Below are 18,923 nucleotides of genomic sequence, written 5' to 3'. Positions count from 1 at the left end.
ACCCGGGAGGCAACAAACCATCCGAGAGTCTCGCCCATGTCCACAGAACCACCTGTCCGTCCCTCTAACTATAGAGTCTCCTATAACTAGCGCTCTCCTCCTCTCCCCCTAAATCTTCCAGAATTTGTTAGATTTTGGAATTGTCCCAGTAATGAGAAACTTCAGTTATGAGGATAGAGTAAAGAATTTAGGACTGTTCTATTTGGAGAGAACAAAGCTAAGAGGAGATCTGACAGAGGTTTTCAAAATCATGAGCAGATTGGATATTGCAAACAGGGAGAAACTATTCCTGCTTGTAAGAGGAATAAAAACAAGAGGACATAGATTTAAAGTGATTTGCGAAAGAAACAAGGGTGAAGTGAAGAAAAACCTTTTCACTCAATGAGTAGTTAGAATATGAAATGCACTGCTTGGATGTGTGGTCGAGGCAGTTTTGAGCTATTCAAGACAGCACTGGAAGAGTATTTGGATAAAATGATCCATACAGTTATGGGGAGTTAATGAGCTCGTGCAATGCTGAATAGCCTCCTCTACTCCGTAATATTTCCGTGATAAGGAGATCTTTTGAATTCTGAAGGAATTAAAGGACATGGAATTAGATAATAAAGTTGAGGTGAGCCAGAGAATTAACCATTATGTTATTGAGTGGCGGAGTAGGCTTAAGGAATTGTTTGGCTTGCTCCTACTCTTTTTAATGCGTAAATTCACACACTTAGAGCTTTGTTACAGACCTCAGGATAGTGAATGTATTAGATAAATATCAGAAATTACTGTTTTGTCAGAAAAGTCGTGAAGAAGAAAGAAAAATTGTTAGTTAACTTGTAGGTGAGAAAGATAAATAACTGAAGAACTGTTGAGTTAAACTCTCAAATTTAATGAATCACAGAATCGCTACAGTGTGGAAGCAGGCCATGCAGCCCATCAAGTCCACACCAATCATCGAAGAGCATCCCATACTGGCCCACCGCTATACCCTATCCCTATCTCTCTGCATTTCTCATGTCTAATTCACCTAACCTACACATCTTTGGACTGTGCTGGGAAACCAAAGTGGAGAGAATGTTCAGACTCCACACAGACAGTTGCTGGAGGCTGGAATCAAACCTGGGTCTCTGGTTCTGTGAGGCAGCAGTGCTAACCACTGAGTCACCGTATGAAGAGAAACTGGATCGGTTAGGGGAGTACTCATAGAAACCTATAAAATTTGGCAAGTACAAGATAGGGTAAATCCAGGCAGGATGCTCCCGATGACCAGGCAATACAAAACTATAGGTCACCGTCTTTGGATACAAGGTAGGCCATTTAGAACTGAGATGAGAAATTTTTTCACCTGGAGAGTTGATTGCCTGTGGAATTCTCTGCCATTGAATGCAGCAGAGACCAAAACATTAAATGTTTTCAAGATGGAGGAGGAGATTCCTTCAGGTTGAAGCAACCAAATAGCGTAAGTAGAACGTGGGAACAGGGAACTGAATTGGATGATCAACCACAATCATATTGAATGGTGCAGGAGGATGAATAACCTACTTCTGTTTCTATTTTCTATGTTTGCTTTCAAACACACATTGAAGTGAGGTTCAAAGAACATTTGTGTTTTCTGTGTTTTTAAATTCCAATGTTTAAGTTAGCATACTAATGGATGAAGATTTATTAATTGCATGCAATCAAGAAAACTAAGATAATGGAAATTTTTTTTTTTACTAAGCATAACTAATTAATACAAAATAAGGAAGAAATATGCAATTAAAAGTTAGAAACATTTAAACATAAGCAATGTGATGGTAGAAAGGTGATCAATCATTTACTGTTGAACAAGGTTTGACGATGACCATGTGGAATATGGAATCTATATATGTGGAGACACAGGAATTTTACTGGTTGAACTCTAAGAATTATTGCCTCTGTTTCAGCTACGAGATTTTGTTTATGCACTTTGAACTGGATCTCATTAAGAGTATTCCACAATGTATAGAGTGGAGAAAATAAATTTGTATACATGTAGCAATCATTCTTTTCCTCACAACAAATTTGTGGAAGCAAAGAAATTAACCAAAATAGCACGAGCAAAAACAGCATATCATACACACATAAGGAATAAAAAATTTGAAGATGAACACATATTTGACAATATAATGCAGCCGTATCTGTCTTCTGTTACATTGGAAGTCTACATCTATACTTGCACGAGATATTAGGAAACAGGATTAATTTTAACAAGTTAGTCTTTTTTTTTTATAAACTGCCTAAACATCACTGTACAAACTTACCCCAAGGGCACATTTGAAACACTCCTTGTCAAACCTGTAAACTGGAGACAGAATCTCAAAGAATTTCAGAACACTTTGCACTTCATCCAAATTAGCAAACTGTCGAAAAGATTGCTGTATCAATTTCCTCAGTGTTTTGGCCTAAAATAGAAATTGGAAATAGTTAAGATTGATTGCAAAAATCTAGATGTAATTTGTTCAGTTCAAATGTTTAGCTCCTTACATAGTTAGTTTATCCTTAAAAATTTTATTGCCATTATTTAGATTATACTATCATAAATGTAAGGAATTTCGGCTAATGATGAAATCACACCTAATATTATGTCTCGTTACTCCAGTTCATTTAATGGTACTAGCAACTTGATGTGCATCTTCAATCATGTCACTGAAACATAGAAAACAGGAACAGGAGCAAGACGTTCGGCCCTTCCAGCTCGTTTCAAGACTCAATATGATCAGCGCTGATTATTAAACTCAGTTCTCTCTTTCCGCTTTCTCTCCATTTCTTTTGATCCCTTTAGCCCTAAGATATATACCTTTGGCCTCAACCACCTCCTATGGCAAAGAATTCAAGAGGCTCACAACTCGCTATGCAAAGAAATTTCTCCTTATCTCTGTCCTAAATAGCCTACTTTGTATTATTAGACTGACCCTTGGTACTGGACTACCTAGTCTTTCCTGCATTTATCCTGTCCTGTTCAAATTTTATTGGCTTCATTCTTCTGAACTCCAGCAAATACAATCCTAGCTGACTCAATCGCTCCTCAAATGTCAGTCTTACATCCCAGGAATCAGTTTGGTAAACATTCATTGCATACCCAACATATCCAGAATGTGCTTCCTCAGAACAGGAGACCAAACCTGTACATAATATTCCAGGTTTGAGTTCACCAAGATACTGTGTAATTGCAGAAAGACATCCCTGCACTAATACTCAAATCCTCTTGTAATAAAGATCAACACATCATTTGCTTTCTTCATTGCCTGCTGCACCTTCTCTCCAGCCCCACCCCCTCCTATTTATCTCTCAGCCCCCTTGCACGCCACCCCCCACCCCACCACATTCCAGATGAAGAGGTTATGCTCAAAACGTCAACTCTCCTGCTCCTCGGATGCTGCCTGACTGGCTGTGCTTTTCCAGCACCACATTTTTTGACTCTGCTTATTTTTGCTGTCTGGCACACAAGCTCCCCCAGGTCATGTTATACCTCCCCATTTCCCAATCTATTGTCATTTAGATAATAATCTGCTTGCTTGTTTTTGCTACCCAAGTGGATAATCTCACATTTACCCACATTATATTTTATCTGTCATGCATTTACCATTCACTCAACTTGTTCAAATCACAATGAAGTATTTCTATATCCTCCTCAAAGTTCACGCTCCCAACCAGCTTTGTTCATCTTCAAGCATGGAGATATTTACTTCCCTCATCTAAATTATGGATATATATTGAGAGTAGCTGGGGTCCAAGCACTGCTTCCAGAAGTACCCCACTCATCACAGCCTAACATTCAGAAAAAGGCCTGCTTATTCCCACTTTTTGTTTCCTATCTGCCAACCAGCTTTCAATCCATGTCAGCAAACAACCACCAGTCTCATGTACTTTAATTTCACAGGATAATTTATTATGTGGGACCTTATTGAAAGCATTCTGGAAGTCCAAGTAAACCATATCCACTAGCTCGCCTTTATCAACTCTACTACTGACATCATTGAAAAATTTGAGTAGATTTATCAAGTATGATTTCCTTTCCTCAAATCCACACTCACTCTGATCGCTCTTGTCACTGTTTTCCAAGTGCTGTGCTATTATATCATTTATAATGGACTTTAATATTTATTGATGTCAGGCTAACCGGTCTATGATTTCCTCTTTTCACTCTACTTCATTATTTAAATACTGGTGTTACATTACCTAACCTCTAATCCATAGGAACTGTTCAAAAGGCTAGAGAATCTTGGAAGATCACCACCAATGCATGCATTATTTCTCACCTAATTTCTTGATACAGATTACCAGGACCTTGGAATTTATCTGTCTTTGATATCATCAATTTCTCCAACACCATTTCCCTATTAACACTGATTTTCTTCAGTTCTTCCCCCTCACTAGACCCTGTGTTGCCCAAAATATTTGGGATATTATTAGTGTCCTCCTTTGTGAAGGTAGAACCAAGGTCAATACTTAATTGTATTTACAAGGTATGTCTGTCGTCTCTTTGTTACCCATTAAAAATTCTCTGATTCTGTTTGTAAGGGACCTAGATTTGTTTTCAAAGATTGTTGTCTCTTCACATACTTATAGAAACTTTGGAATTAGTCTGCATGTTCCCTGCAAGTTTACTTTCAAACTCTCTTTTACTCCCATTGTCCTTCTTTGCTGAATTCTGAGGTTTGCTGCCTTATTGGCCAAATTGCATATCTCTTTCCTGGATCTAATATGATCCCCAATTTCCCTTGTTAGCTTTAGTTGGTCCACCTATCCCTTTTTAGTTTTGCACCAGACAGGAATAAACAATTGCTGCAATTCCTCCTTGCATTCATTAAATATTTCCCATTATCTATCTACCATCATCCTTTTAAATAACATTCCCTTATTTATCATAGCCAGCTCGCTTCCATACCATTGTAGTTTCCTTTATTTTGATTTTATTTAGATATCTATAAACTTACAAAAACAAATTACCAAGAATATGTCAATTCTTTTTTATGATAAAATTATTGGCATTTATTTACAACTGTACATAAACATGGAAAAGACAACCTTAAAGCATGCCAGGCTAACCAAACTGAAAGTAGACAATTCACAAAACAATTAACGATTGAAGCGTCGTGCTAATAACAAAAAGTCTTAAAATCCATTTTTCAGAATCATATTTTGGCATAGTGATAAAATTACAGCTGCTAATTTGGATGAAAATCCTGAAAACTACACGAGAGTGAAAGTGCAAAGTAAATGGAATTAGAAGGCTGATTACAGCGTGTGAAAATGTTAACAAATTGCAAAGAGTGTTAGTGCTTACGACAAAAGAAAGTACCGTCCTTACACTAAAGAGACCTCAATGAAACTATCAACATTCAAAACATAAAAATAGGTAAAATCATTCAGGTGTAGTATGCTTAATAAGAATAAGGAAATAAAGGAAAGTGGATTGCTTAATTAAAGAGCAGAACAAAAACAATAGTGAGAGAAAATAGTTTCACAGCCAGTAAATCTCTTTATCAAAGAACTGAGAAGAACGTAAACTGCTGGAATATCCTAATGCAGCAATGAAACAACAACTTGCATCACTCATTTAAGTAGTAAATCACCATAAGAGATTTCAAGAAGTGTACTTACCAAAAACTGACATTAAGCCAAACAAAATTACACCACAGAGAAACAAAGAGTTTTGGAGAAATTATAGGATGAATAGACTATCTTAAAGAGGTGTACTTGGGTGCGAGTGGGGGTGGGGCTACTCAAGGCAGTCATCAATTGTGGGGTGAAGGTAGGTAGGAACTCATGAGAATTAAAGAATACAGCATTACACTACAGTGCAGTAATCAGTGAAAGAACTAGGATTGGGCAAAGCCAGAAATTTCAACTCAAAATTTTAAGTTTTCAAAATCAAGGTATTGTTGGACTGGCAACCAATGTAGGCCAGCAAACACAAGGCTGATTACTGAATAGGACATGCTGCAAATTAATATTTGAACGTAAAAACTTTCGATGAGCTGTGGCAAGTTTGCCAAGAGAGTATCAAAGTAATTCCATTTTGACATAGCAATAAGGATGAGGGTTTTGCTAAGAGACTAACTGATGCAGGATACTAACTAACTGACTATGTTATGGAGATGGAAGCAGTCTGTCTTGATGTTGGAGAGGATATTATATGAGAAGTTTCAGTTGAAGATCAATTTGACATCAAGGTTGCAAACAATCTGCTTGAGCCTGAGCTAGTGATCAGGAAGAGGGATTGCATCTAGAGAATGAAGGTTGCTAGAGAATGGAATTTCTGGCAGAAATGACTTTAGACTTTCCAATGCTTAATTGAATGGAACTTTGGCTCATACAGCACTTGAGGTCAGGCAAGCAGTCTCACAGCACAGATGCAGTGAAGAGAGGGTTGAGAGCAGTGGTGACGAGATAGTGCTGGATGTTGTTGGTGGAACAGGAATGTGTGGAACAGGGTGATGCATTGCTCATCAGATGGCACCAAAAGGAAGCATAGAAATAAAAAAGGGAATCAAGGAAGAGTACTTGGAGGCCTCCAGAAAGAAGCATGGGAACAGAAAGAAAAGACTTTCAGGCAACAACTAGATATTGCAGGGTAATTTTGCTGGATAACAGAAAAGAGGCATTATAAAAGAATGTGATGTCAACTGTAGCAATGAAGGTAAATAGATCCTAGTAGGAAATGCAGAAATACCATATTTCGTAGTAACTGTTACACAGGGTGATGCAGGATTTTGATCATGGTTGTTTCAGCACTCAGACAAAGAGGAAAAAATCTGCAAAGGTTCAAGGATTGAGCTAGGCAATAGATGGGCACTGATTCAGGAGGCAACATCATGTTAAGCATAAGGGGTAGCAAATTTAAAACAGAGTTGAGGAGAAACTATTTCTCCCAAAAGGGTTGTGAACCTGTGGAATTCGCTACCCCAAAGTGGGGCTAATGCTGGGACAGTGAGTAAATTTAAGGAGGAGGAGTTAGATTTTTAATTGGTAATGGGTTGGAGGGATAAGGAGAGAAGGCAGGAAATTGAAGGCAGGGAGCATATCAGCCATGATCGAATGGCAGAGCAGTTTTGATGGGCCGAATGGCCTAATTATGCTCCAATATCTTATGAAATATGTTTGAGGTCTTTGGAGAGGAAAGGGAGGTTGGAAATGGCATGTTAATTTGCAAGGATAAAGGGGTCATGGACAAGGTAAAAAAGTGTTAGGAGATGATGATTTTAAGGGCCATCATTAGATTGTTGGATTAGAATACTCTGATACTCCTGACAACTGTTCTACTGGAAAGGATTTTATAAAAGGCTTCTATATTTAACATATGGTGGCATTATTGGTAATCTGATGGAATGGATTAAGATTTGACAAAATACCCAAGACTGACTGTGAATAGATTTGATCTGTTGAGATTATCACAGTAATGAAAGATTACAATGTGACTGTCTATTCCTGTTCCACAGTACTGTGGTGCTGATTATTGAAGCTTTCTTCCAAACTAATTCCAAGTAACTTTCACGTGTTACTCATTCTGCCTACAAATGTTCACTACTGAGAATAATCAGTTTTATACAAGTGGAAGAATTGACATTCTGCATTATAATAAAACAATTACAACCAAGCTAATGAAACAAACTTTCCAAGGTATAGCCTATAATTTATAGCACAAATTGAAGAAGCATTCAGGCAATCAAGAGCATTGAATCTTATGTGGGTGAAGGACTTCAATGTCTCTCACTTCAAGTAGCACAGTAATGATGCCATTACTGATTAAGTCCAATTTGTAATAGACCCACCTGTTTATGTCAGTCTTGTGTAAGATCCAGAGTCTGGCTCTGTGAGAACTGAGTTCTGATGAACAGAGGCTGGACTCAAAACACTAACTCTGCTGTCTTCCCAAAGATGTTGCCAGACCTTCGAAGTTTCTCCAGCAATTTCTGTTATTGATGTAGATACTCTAATTAGGGAAGGGGGCACATTAGACCTTGCATTGGAGAATGAATCCTAACCGCTAAGTGAAGTTTCAGAGGGGGAGCATTTTGGAAACAGTGATCATCATTTCATAAACATTAAGATAGTTATAGATATGGATAAGACTGGTCCTTGGTGATGGTGCTAAATTAGGGGAAGGCTAATTACAACAGTATTAGACAGGAACTGGAGAAATTAGATTGGGGGTGCCTGTTTGAAGATAAATCCACATTTGACGCAAGAGTCTTATAAAGTGCAGCTGATCAGAGTTCACCAATATGTTCCTGTGAGGTTGAAAGAAAAGGATGGTAAGATTTGGAAATCTTGGAATGACAAGAACTATTGAAAGGTTAGTCAAAAAGAATAAGGAAGCATATGCGAGGTTTAGGGAACAGAAATCAAACAAGGCCCCTGAGGAGTAAAAAGAAAGCTTAAAAGAAAATATGAGGGCTAAAAGGGGCCAAAAATGTCCTTGGCAAGTAGGATTAAAGAGAATCTCAAGGCATTTTATATTTGGAGTAAGAGGGTAGCTAGGGAAAGGGAAGGTCCACTCAAAGACAAAGGAGTGAACTTATGCATGGAACCAGAGGAAGTATGTGAGGTGCTTAATGAGTACTTTGCATCGATATTCAACAAGAATGGATCATGCTAAGATTAGGGAGGCTTATGTTGATATTCAGGGGCATGTGGATATTAAGGAGGTGGTGGTGTTGGGTGCATTGATATATTGACAGATAAATCCCAGGGCCTGATGGTATCTATTCCAGGACACTAAAGGAGAAAGTGAGGTTGAAGGGCTTATGCCCGAAATGTCGATTCACCTACTCCTCAGATGCTGCCTGACCTACTGTGCTTTTCCAACACCAAACGTTTCGACCCAGGATACTGAAGGAGGCAAGGGAGGAGATTCTTGGGGCCTTGACAGAGATTTTTGCATCCCCTTTAGCCACAGGCGAGATCCCAGAAGACTGGAGAATATCTAATGTTGTTCCTTTGTTTCAGAGGGGCAACAGGGATAATCCAGGAAATTACAGGCCGGTGAGGTTATTAGAGAGGGTTCTTAGGAACAGGATTTACTCACACTTGGAAAAGATTGGACTTGTTAAGAATAGTCAGCATGGCTGGGAATGTCTTGTCTCACAAACTTAATCATTTTTTAAAGAAGTGACAAATAGGGCAGTGGATGCTGTCTATGCGAACTTTACTAAAACATTTGACGACATCCCTCATGGTAGGCTGGCCCAGAAAATTAAATCATGTGGCATCCATGGTGAGTTAGTAGTAAGTTAGAAGAGAATGTGGTTTTGGAGAGGTGTTTTTCTCACTGGAGTTCTGTGACCAATGTGCTCTGCAAGGATCAGTGCTGGGACCTCTGTTGTTAGTAATATTTGTAAACGATTTGGATGAAAATGTACATGGTCTGATTTGTAAGTTTACAAATGACATGAAAATTAGTCGATTTGTATATAGTGAGGAAGGTTATCAAAGGATACAGCAGGATATAGACTGGAAAGTTGGGCAGTAAAATGGGAAATGGACAAGTGAGGTGATGCATATTGGGAGGTCAAAGGCAAGAAGAAAGCCAAGTTAAAAATCACACAACACTAGGTTATAGTCCAACAGGTCTATTTGAAAGCATTAGCTTTCGGGGCGCTGCTCCTTCCTCAGGTACCAACTACCAGATGAAGGAACAGTGCTCAGAAAGCTAGTGCTTCCAAATAGACCTGTTGGACTATAACCTGGTGTTGTGTGATTTTTAACTTTGTCCACCCAAGTCTAACACCGGCTCCTCCACAACAAGAGGAAAGCATGCAGTAAATAGCAGGACTCTTCGAGCACTGAGCACTGGAGGGCAATACACAGCTCCTGAAAGTGGCAAAACAAGTGAATAAGGTGGTAAAGAAGGTGTAAAATTTACGCTTGCCTTCAGTTGAGGCATTGAGTAAAGAAGTTGGCAAGTCATGTTGCAGCAGTATAAACTTCAGTCAGGCCACATTTGGCAGTTCTGGTCACTATAGACAATAGGTGCAGGAGTAGGCCATTCTGCCCTTCGAGCCTGCACCGCCATTCAACATGATCATGGCTGATCATTCCTAATCAGTATCCTGTTCCTGCCTTATCTCCATAACCCTTGATTCCACTTTCTTTGAGAGCTCTATCCAACGCTTTCTTAAATGAATCCAGAGATTGGGCCTCCACTGCCCTCTGGGGCAGAGCATTCCACACAGCCACCACTCTCTGGGTGAAGAAGTTTCTCCTGAACTCTGTCCTAAATGGTCTACCCCATATTTTTAAGCTGTGCCCTCTGGTTCGGCACTCACCCATCAGCGGAAACATGTCCTTTCATAATCTTATATGTCTCAATCAGATCCCCTCTCAATCTTCTAAACTCAAGGGTATACAAGCCCAGTCGCTTCAGTCTTTCAGTGTAAGGTAATCCCGCAATTCCAGGAATTGACCTCGTGAACCTACGCTGCACTCCCTCAATAGCCAGAATGTCTTTCCTCAAATTTGGAGACCAGAACGGCACGCAGTACTCCAGGTGTGGTCTCACCAGGGCCCTGTACAGCTGCAGAAGAACCTCTTTGCTTCTATACTCAATTCCTCTTGTTATGAAGGCCAGCATGCTATTAGCCTTCTTCACTACCTGCTGTACCTGCATGCTTGCCTTCATTGACTGGTGTACAAGAACACCCAGATCTCTCTGTACTGCCCCTTTACCTAAATTGATTCCATTGAGGTAGTAATCTGCCTTCCTGTTCTTGCCACCAAAGTGGATAACCATACATTTATCCACATTAAACTGCATCTGCCATGCATCTGCCCACTCACCTAACTTGTCCAGGTCACCCTGTAATCTCCTAACATCCTCATCACATTTCACCCTGCCACCTAGCTTTGTATCATCAGCAAATTCGCTAATGTTATTGCTGATACCATCTTCTATATCATTAACATATATTGTAAAAAGCTGCGGTCCCAGCACGGATCCCTGCGGTACCCCACTGGTCACTGCCTGCCATTCCGAAATGGAGCCGTTTATCACTACCCTTTGTTTCCTATCAGCCAACCAATTTTCAATCCAATCTAGTACGTTGCCCCCAATACCATGCACCCTAATTTTACTCACTAACCTCCTGTGTGGGACTTTATCAAAAGCTTTCTGAAAGTCCAGGTACACTACATCTCCCTCGTCCATCTTCAGAGTTACATCCTCAAAACATTCCAGAAGATTAGTCAAACATGATTTCCCCTTCATAAATCCATGCTGACTCTGACCTATCCTGTTACTACTATCCAGATGTGCCGTAATTTCATCCTTTATAATAGACTCCAGCATCTTTCCAGCATCTATACTATGGGAAGGATGTGGAGGCTTTGGAGAGGATGCAGAAGAAGTTAACCAGGATGTTGCCTGGATTGGAGTGTAATAGCTATAAGGAGAGGTTGGCCAAGGATTATTTTTATTACAGCATGGGAGGCTGAGGGGCGATCTGAAAGAAGCATATATAAATTATGTGAGGCATGGATAGGGTAGAGAGTTGAAGTGTTTTTTTCCCCAGATTGGAATGGGGGTATAGGTTTAAAGTGAGAGAGGAAAAGTTTAAAGGGAATATATATGAAGAGAATTTGTTTACACAGAGGACAGAAGGTGCCTGGAACATGCTACCAAGGCAGATGGCAGAAGCAGAAACAATTGCAGAGACAATGTTTAAGAGGTACTTAGACACTTGAAGAGACATCGAATAGAGGGGATACAGACCATGTTCGGGAAATGGGATTAGTTTTGAATGGCATCATGGTCATCACAGACCTAGTGGAGCAAAGGACCTGTTTCTGTGCTGTACTATTCTATATTCATAGTAATATAGAGATTACTCCAGTTACACAGAGCTTTTGAGAGGCCTCATCTGGAGTACTTCATTACATAATTAGTCTCTTTACTAAAGCAAAGAAGTAAATGTGTTGGAAGCATTTCAAAGAAGGTTTACTGGATCAATACTAGTAATGGGTATGTAGTCTTATGAAGAAGGTTGGATAGGCTACGATTGCATCCACTTGAGTTTAGAATAGTAAAAGGTGAATTGGTTGAAACAAATAATATCGAGTTGCTTTTAAAGCCTGTGGAAAGAATGTTTCCTCCCCTGGAAGAGTTTAAAACTACATGAGAATTTTCTCCAATAGATTCTAGATAACGGGATGAAAGAAGATAGATGGGAATCTGGACCATCAGATGAGCCACAATCATACTGAATGGCTGAGCAGGCTTGAAGGACTGAGTGGCCTATTTCTGCAATTTGAATGTTTGCACATATGATCATAAATTTATGCATTAAGTGATCAAGCAAAACTGTAGTAAATGGATATCAATTTTGACAAATGAGACATAATAAAGTACAGAAGTAAGGTATTTCCTAAAAGGAGATCTATTAATAATCGGAGGTGCTGATACCTTGATCAGTAAAACATTAACAGGTCAAAAAGAAAAATCAGAAACAGACTGGCCTATACATATTCAGTAAAAAAAAAAGGGAGAGCACTCAAACAAAGGCTATGATTAGGCCATACCTGGAGAACAATGAGCAATTCTGGACACAACATCTCAAGCTAGATACATTAACATTGGAGGGAGGGCAGCATGGATTTAGCAGAATGCCACCTGGACTCCAAATCAAGTAATTTGCTTGAATTTTTCAAGACATCGAGATGAACTGAGAAAACAGAGAAACTGTTTCTGCTGGCTGTGGGAACCACGAATAAGGGGCATCGTAAAAATCAGGAACCAGGTATTTCAGCAGTGAAACTAAGAAACACTACACACAGTGGCGACAGAAGTTTGGAATTATGATCCAGCAATGACAACTAATAATTAGCTGACTAATTTTAAATAGGAGATTTAGTAGATTCGTTAACCAAAAGTACTAAGGAATATAGGATAAAGACAAGCATATGAATTAACTTTACAGATTAGCCATGATTTCGGTGAATGAGAAAATAAGCTCAAGGAGTTAAATGTCTTTTCTAAAAAGATTACTTCACAGCATGTGAGCATTGCTGGCATGGTCAGCATTTGATGCCTATCTCTATTTGCCATAAAGAAGATAAAGCTGAGATGCCTTCTTGAACTGCTGCAGTTCATGAAGTGCTGATATACTCACACGATGCCAACAAGAGCATTCTAGGTATTGACCCAGAGACAGGTAAGAATAGCAATAAGTCAAAATGGTGTAGTGGTGAAGTTGATGTCCTTATCTTTCTAGGTAGTACAGGTTGAGTGTTTGGAAGGTGCTGTCAAAGAAGGCTCGATGGACTGCTGCAGTGCACATTGTCTATAGTACTATGTGCCAGTGGTGAAGGTAGCACATGTTTAAGATGTTAGATGGGGTGTAAATCAAGCTGGGTGTGAGATTCTTCAGTGCTGTTGATGCTGTGCTCAGCCAGGCGACTGGAAAACATTGACTCAAAATCCTGACTTTTGCCTAGTATGAGAGTCATAAGGTGAGTTACCTGCCATTGAATATCCAGCCTCTGATTTCCTCTGATTAACAGCAGTATTTATGTGGCTAATGCTTACATGGCCCTAGTCTTGTTTCCAAGGTTTAGTGGCTGGTAATAAAACAGCATCCATGAAGCATTGTGCATTGCAATAGCTGTAGCTTAAGGCTTCTTTGTTCTACTATTCCCATTAAGCCAGAAAACTAGCCATGTTTCATGAGTAATCCAGAATGTGGCGCTGGAAAAGCACAGCAAGTCAGGCAGCATCCAATTGATGTTTCGGGCTTAGGCCCTTCACCAGGAATGAGGCTTGTGGGCTGGGGGCTAAGAGATAAATGGGAGGAGGGTGGGGCTAAGGAGGGGGTTGGGGTTGGGGGGGAGGTGAGGAAGCTAGCTAATAAAGCGATAGTTCGATGAAGGTGAGGGAGAAGGTGAAAGGTTGGAAAGGAGGGTGGAGCAGATAGATAGGAAAGGTGATGGACAGGTCAGGAGGACAGTGCCGAATGGGAGACTTGGGACTGGGATAATGTGGGGGGGAGGGGAAATGAGGAAACTTGAAATCCACATTGTTCATGTGTGGTTGCAGGGTCCCAAGGTAGAATATGAGGCGTTGGATGGTAAGGGTTTGGCAATAGAGGCGGCCCAGGACCTTCAGGTCCTTGACAGAATGGGAGGGGGAGTTGAGGTGTTCAGTCATGGGGCGATGGGACTGGTTGATGCAGGCGTCCCAGAAATGTTCTCTGAAATGATCCGCAAGTAGGCATCCTGTTTCCCAGATGTAGAGGAGACCACATTGGGTACAACGGATACAGTAGCGGACATTGGTAAAGGTACAGGTAAATTTCTGTCGAATGTGGAAGGATCCTTTGGGGCCTTGGACGGAGGTGAAAGGACTGGTATGGGTGCAGGTTTTGCACTTCCCGCAGTGGTAGGGGAAGGTGCTGGGAGAGGGGTATGGGCTGGTGGGGGACGTGGTCCTGACGAGGGCGTCGCGGAGGGAATAGTTTCTCTGGAACTTTGATAGGGGTGGAGAGGAAATATGTTTCTGCTAGTGAGGTCCGTAGTAGGTGGCAGAGGATGATGCGATGTATGTGGAGGTTGGTGGGCTGGAAGCTGACGACCAGGGGATTCTGTCTTTGTTGCTTTAGGAGGGGTGCGGTTCAAGGGCCGTGGTACGTCAAGTGGAGCTAGATGAAGATGGAGGGCTTCGTTGACCACGTGGGAAGGGAAATTGCGATCTTGGAAAAAGGACGCTATCTGGGATTTTCTAAGGTGGAACTGGTCATCCTGGGAACAGATGCGGTGGAGGTGGAGGAATTGGGAATAAGGGTGATATTTTTACAGCAGGGTAGGAGGAAGTGTAGTCTTGGTAGCTGTGGGAGTTGGCGGGCTTGTGGTAGATGTCTGTGGTTAGTCGGTCGCCAGAGATGGAAATGGAGAGGTTCAGGAAGGGGAGGGAGGTGTTCGAGATGGTCCAGGTGAATTTGAGATTGGGGTGAAAGGTGTTGGTGAAGTTGAACAGTTCAACCTCCTTGTGGGAGCACGAGGAAGCGCTGATACAGTCATCGATGAAGTGGAGAAACGGGTGGGGTGTGCTGCCATTGTAACTGTGGAAGATGGACTGTTTCATGTGTCCGAAAAAGAGGCAGGCATAGCTGGGTCCCATGTAGGTGCCCATGGCTACTCCTTTGGTTTGGAGGAAGTGGGAGGATGGGAAGGAGAAGTTGCTAAAGGTGACGACCAGTTCAGCCAGGCAGATGAGGGTGTTGGTGGAAGGGTACTGGTTGGGACGGTGTGAGAGGAAGAAACGGAGGGCTTGTAGGCCTTTGTTGTGGTGGATAGATGTAGGAGATAGAAATGGGCGGTGCAGGTTTCATGGAAAATGAGGTTGGAAGCAGTGGATGGGAGATCCCAAGAGGTGATGAGGTTGTGGACGGTCTCGGAGATAATGGTTTGGTGATGGGAGGGGAGATTGTGGTCGAGGGGGCAGTAGGAGGAGGTGTCTGCGAGTTGGCGCCTGGCTTCAGCGGTGTAGAGGTCGGTGCGCCAAACTACTACTGCTCCCCCACTTGTCTGCGGGTTTGATGGTGAGGTTGGGATCGGAGTGGAGAGCAGCCCGTTGTGAGGGCAGGAGGTTGAAGTGGGTGACAGGGGTGGACAGGTTGAGGCAGCAGTTTGAAATAAAGAGGTCAAGGGCAGGTAACAGGTCAGCACAGGGTGTGCAGGCAAATGGAGTGTGTTAGAGGCGAGAGAAGGGATCCTAGGTGGGTGGGCAGGAGTCTTGATTGAAAGAGTGGGCCCAGAGGCGGAGGAAGAAATGTTCAAGGTCTCGATGCATGACAAACTCATTGATCTGGGTGCGTAGAGGGATGAAAGTGAGGCCTTTGCTGAGGATTAAACGTTCGTCCTCAGTGAAGGGGAGGTTTGGGGGAAACATACAGCAGGGCTGGGAGCTTGAATGGGCACTATAGGGTCAGGAGTGATGTAACCAACAGAAATGACGTTTACAAAGGAGGTGGAAGTGGGGCCTACAGTGGTGACCATGGGGGCAGATGTGATGTCACGTGATGGTGAAGATGGAGTCATCCGTGTCCAGATGATTGATGTCTTTAGACTCCACCCAGATAGTCGCCCAAGGTTGGAATCGAACCCAGGTTCCTGGTGCTGAGGCTGCAGTGCTAACCACTCTGCCATCCTAATGATGTTCCTGATGAGTGGGAAGTTCAGAACTAGGGGTCACAGTCTATGGATACAAGGTAGGTATTTCTGCTGGGAAGAACTTTACTCACTCAGTGCTGAACCTGTGGAATTCTCTGCCACAGAAAGCGATTGACACCTAAAAATTAATGTTTTCAAGGAGTGACATGTAGTTCTCAGGGCTAAAGGAATCAAAGGATATAGGCAGAAAGTGGAAACAGGTTATTGAGTTGGATGATATTGAATGGCCGACCAGAATCGAAGGACCGAATAGTCCATTCCTATTTCTATTTTTATGTTGCTATGACCTCTATCCCAACAAAAAAAGGGTATGGGAACACCATCACTCACATGTTTATTTCCAAGTCACAAGCCTTCTTAACCCGTTTCAGTTTTCTTATCATGAATCAAAAACTACGTGTTGCTGTGCTTCAAGAAGTCAGCTTACCATCATCTTATCCAGCAAGAGAGGTATAAATGGGGGCTTTGCCAAACCATGATTAAATGGATACATTTTTAAAAGCTCATGGCACCTAGTTGTCTTCTACTCCTTCAGTCATCCATTCAGAAGATTTCATAAACAGCAATAGCACGCAACAGTCAGGCAATGCAGTGTCGGGGTGAGGGAATCAGACCTTGTGTGATAAAAGGTCTGGTAATACTTTTGTTTAAAAGGTAAGGTATGACAAACCAGGGTGCTTTAGAGATCACTGGGTATGGGACTGGAAAGTTAATGTGAGAAGCTCTGCTGTTGATGGACACAATTTTAGAAAAAGAAGGTAAACCATCAAGTTCTTTGATTGAATTTAGTAAGCTAGGTTGGAGAATGTGGATAGTGGTGTTTGAAGTGAGTGGAAAGTTTGCGAAAAGGGTCATTTAAACAGGTGTCAGTCACCCAGGGATGGATGAAGGTTTCATCAGCAAATGGATGGGTGGGTGATGGTGAGCTGGGACAGAAATCTTGGGCTTGAGCTTTGAAGCTTTGTTCAGACTATTGAGATTAATCAGTGTTGCAATCAACCCTAATGAGAAGGTGAAGAAAACCAGTGCTTCTGGCAGTGTTTCTGAAAGACAGTGCAAGTTTAGGTTTGCCAGTCTTAAGCTGAAGGGAGTAATTTGAAGTTTGATTCCAGACTGATTCCTGGGATGGAAGGGTTATCTTATGAGAAAAGGTTAAGGAGGTTGGGCCAATATTCTCTGGAGCTTAGAGAGGTGAGCTTATTGAAACAAAAGATCCTGAAAGGATTTCACATGATGGATGCCTAGTGGGTGAATGCAGAACACCATTTAAAAATTATGGGTATCCCATTTAAGATAGAAATGAAGAGAATTTTGTTTTCTCACAGAAGGTCATTACTGTATGGAATTGTACTCCCCACAGAAATTTGCATCTAGATAACTGAACATACTCAAGACTGAAGTTAACAGATTTTGGATCAGCACAGACAACCTTATCAAATGGCAGAGCAGGCTTGAAGGGCCAAATGACAAACCTCCTGCTCGTGTTATCTTGGCCCATCGTTTACTCACTAGGACATTTCATTGATCCTTCTGAATGTTCCGTTCCCTTTATTGCATCAACATTAAGCCCATGCGGGAGCATCAGATGATGCTGCTGCACAAACTCTTAAAACAGAAAATGCATCAAAACTTTAATCCAACTAGTTTTACCTTTACTGATTCCACCAGGCTCTTGGGAAAGAATCTCTTCAAACCCACATCCTTCCTGTTAAATATAAAATGAAAACTGTAAATAATTTTTGTACTAATGTAAATTCTTGATCATTGATCAAGACCTACAAGAACAGGTATTAAAACATTATTCCATTACTACAAAATTGAATTTTATGTCTTTTTTTATAAATCATGCCAATCGTTGATCAAAAAATGCCATTGTGTACATAAAAGTGCATGCCTTCCTTGATACATCCTGCATGCAATAATGAGAGGCGTCACTGCATTCCAGCATGCTGGAAGGATCAATGTCATTACCACACAGGTGCAAACTGTTTGTTAGTCAGTCAGATGAAGGAATGTCTTGGAATTGACAGGAATATTGTAGTATGGATAAGGAACTTTGCAGTGACAAAGTTAGAGGTAAAGTCGCCATAGGACTATAGCCCCAGAGAACCATAGGACCGATCTCTCATTAGAGAGATGACTGGCCTGGAGTTTAACCTAAGGCAAGGGGCAAGGTTAAGAAGACAGGTAAGACCTTCATGGTGACCTCAGTTGGTATCGGAATTCAACACGTGTGATTGGCATAGTCTGAAGCACAAACCACCCATCCAACCAATTGAACTAACTGACCCCAGTAAAAAAGTGGTGGTGGACAGACATTTTTCAGGTTGGAATGTGGTGTGCGGTGGTGTTGCTTAAGAGTCAGTTTTGGGCCTAATGTAACTTTCAAATTTTTAAAATGAATGACAGACTCAGATGTAGACTTACCAAGTTTGCAAATGATACAAAACTTGGTTTGGTAGTGGACAGGGAGACAAAAATAAGCATAATTGCAGATTTTCAATGGATGTAGGCAAAGTGGTGAAATGGGCAGGAACAGATGGAGTTCAAAATAGGAAAAGAACTAGGATCAGGAGTAGGCAATTTAAACCCTTGAGCCTCCTCACCATTTAATACGATCCTGGCTGATCTCATCTCGGCCGAGGCTCAACTTTCCTGCCTGCTCCCCCAAGCCTTGAATCTATTACTAATTAAAAATCTGTCGATCTCCTCCTTAAATTTATTCAGTGTTCTGGCATCCTCCAGACTCGTGG

The 18,923-nt window shown here is 41.4% G+C and overlaps 1 protein-coding gene across 13 annotated transcripts in view; it reads right to left on the bottom strand.

Annotated features, from left to right (window-relative positions):
• The window catches only part of LOC122548888 (focal adhesion kinase 1), a 511,554-nt gene that overhangs the window by 204,441 nt on the left and 288,190 nt on the right, over positions 1-18,923 (bottom strand). For all 13 annotated transcript variants that reach the window (XM_087986664.1, XM_087986658.1, XM_043687803.2 and 10 more), the window contains 2 exons: positions 17,821-17,875; positions 2,268-2,408 (listed from right to left, as the gene is read on the bottom strand). In XM_087986664.1, the coding sequence (XP_087842790.1) occupies positions 2,268-2,408; positions 17,821-17,875 (196 nt within the window). The remainder of the gene's footprint in view (positions 1-2,267; positions 2,409-17,820; positions 17,876-18,923) is intronic.

Source organism: Chiloscyllium plagiosum, unplaced genomic scaffold (genome assembly GCF_037043375.1).
Source record: "Chiloscyllium plagiosum isolate Xiang-an unplaced genomic scaffold, Cpla_swu_hap1 HiC_scaffold_4, whole genome shotgun sequence".
NCBI lineage: Eukaryota > Metazoa > Chordata > Chondrichthyes > Orectolobiformes > Hemiscylliidae > Chiloscyllium > Chiloscyllium plagiosum.
This window is presented reverse-complemented; position numbering and strand designations above follow the sequence as displayed.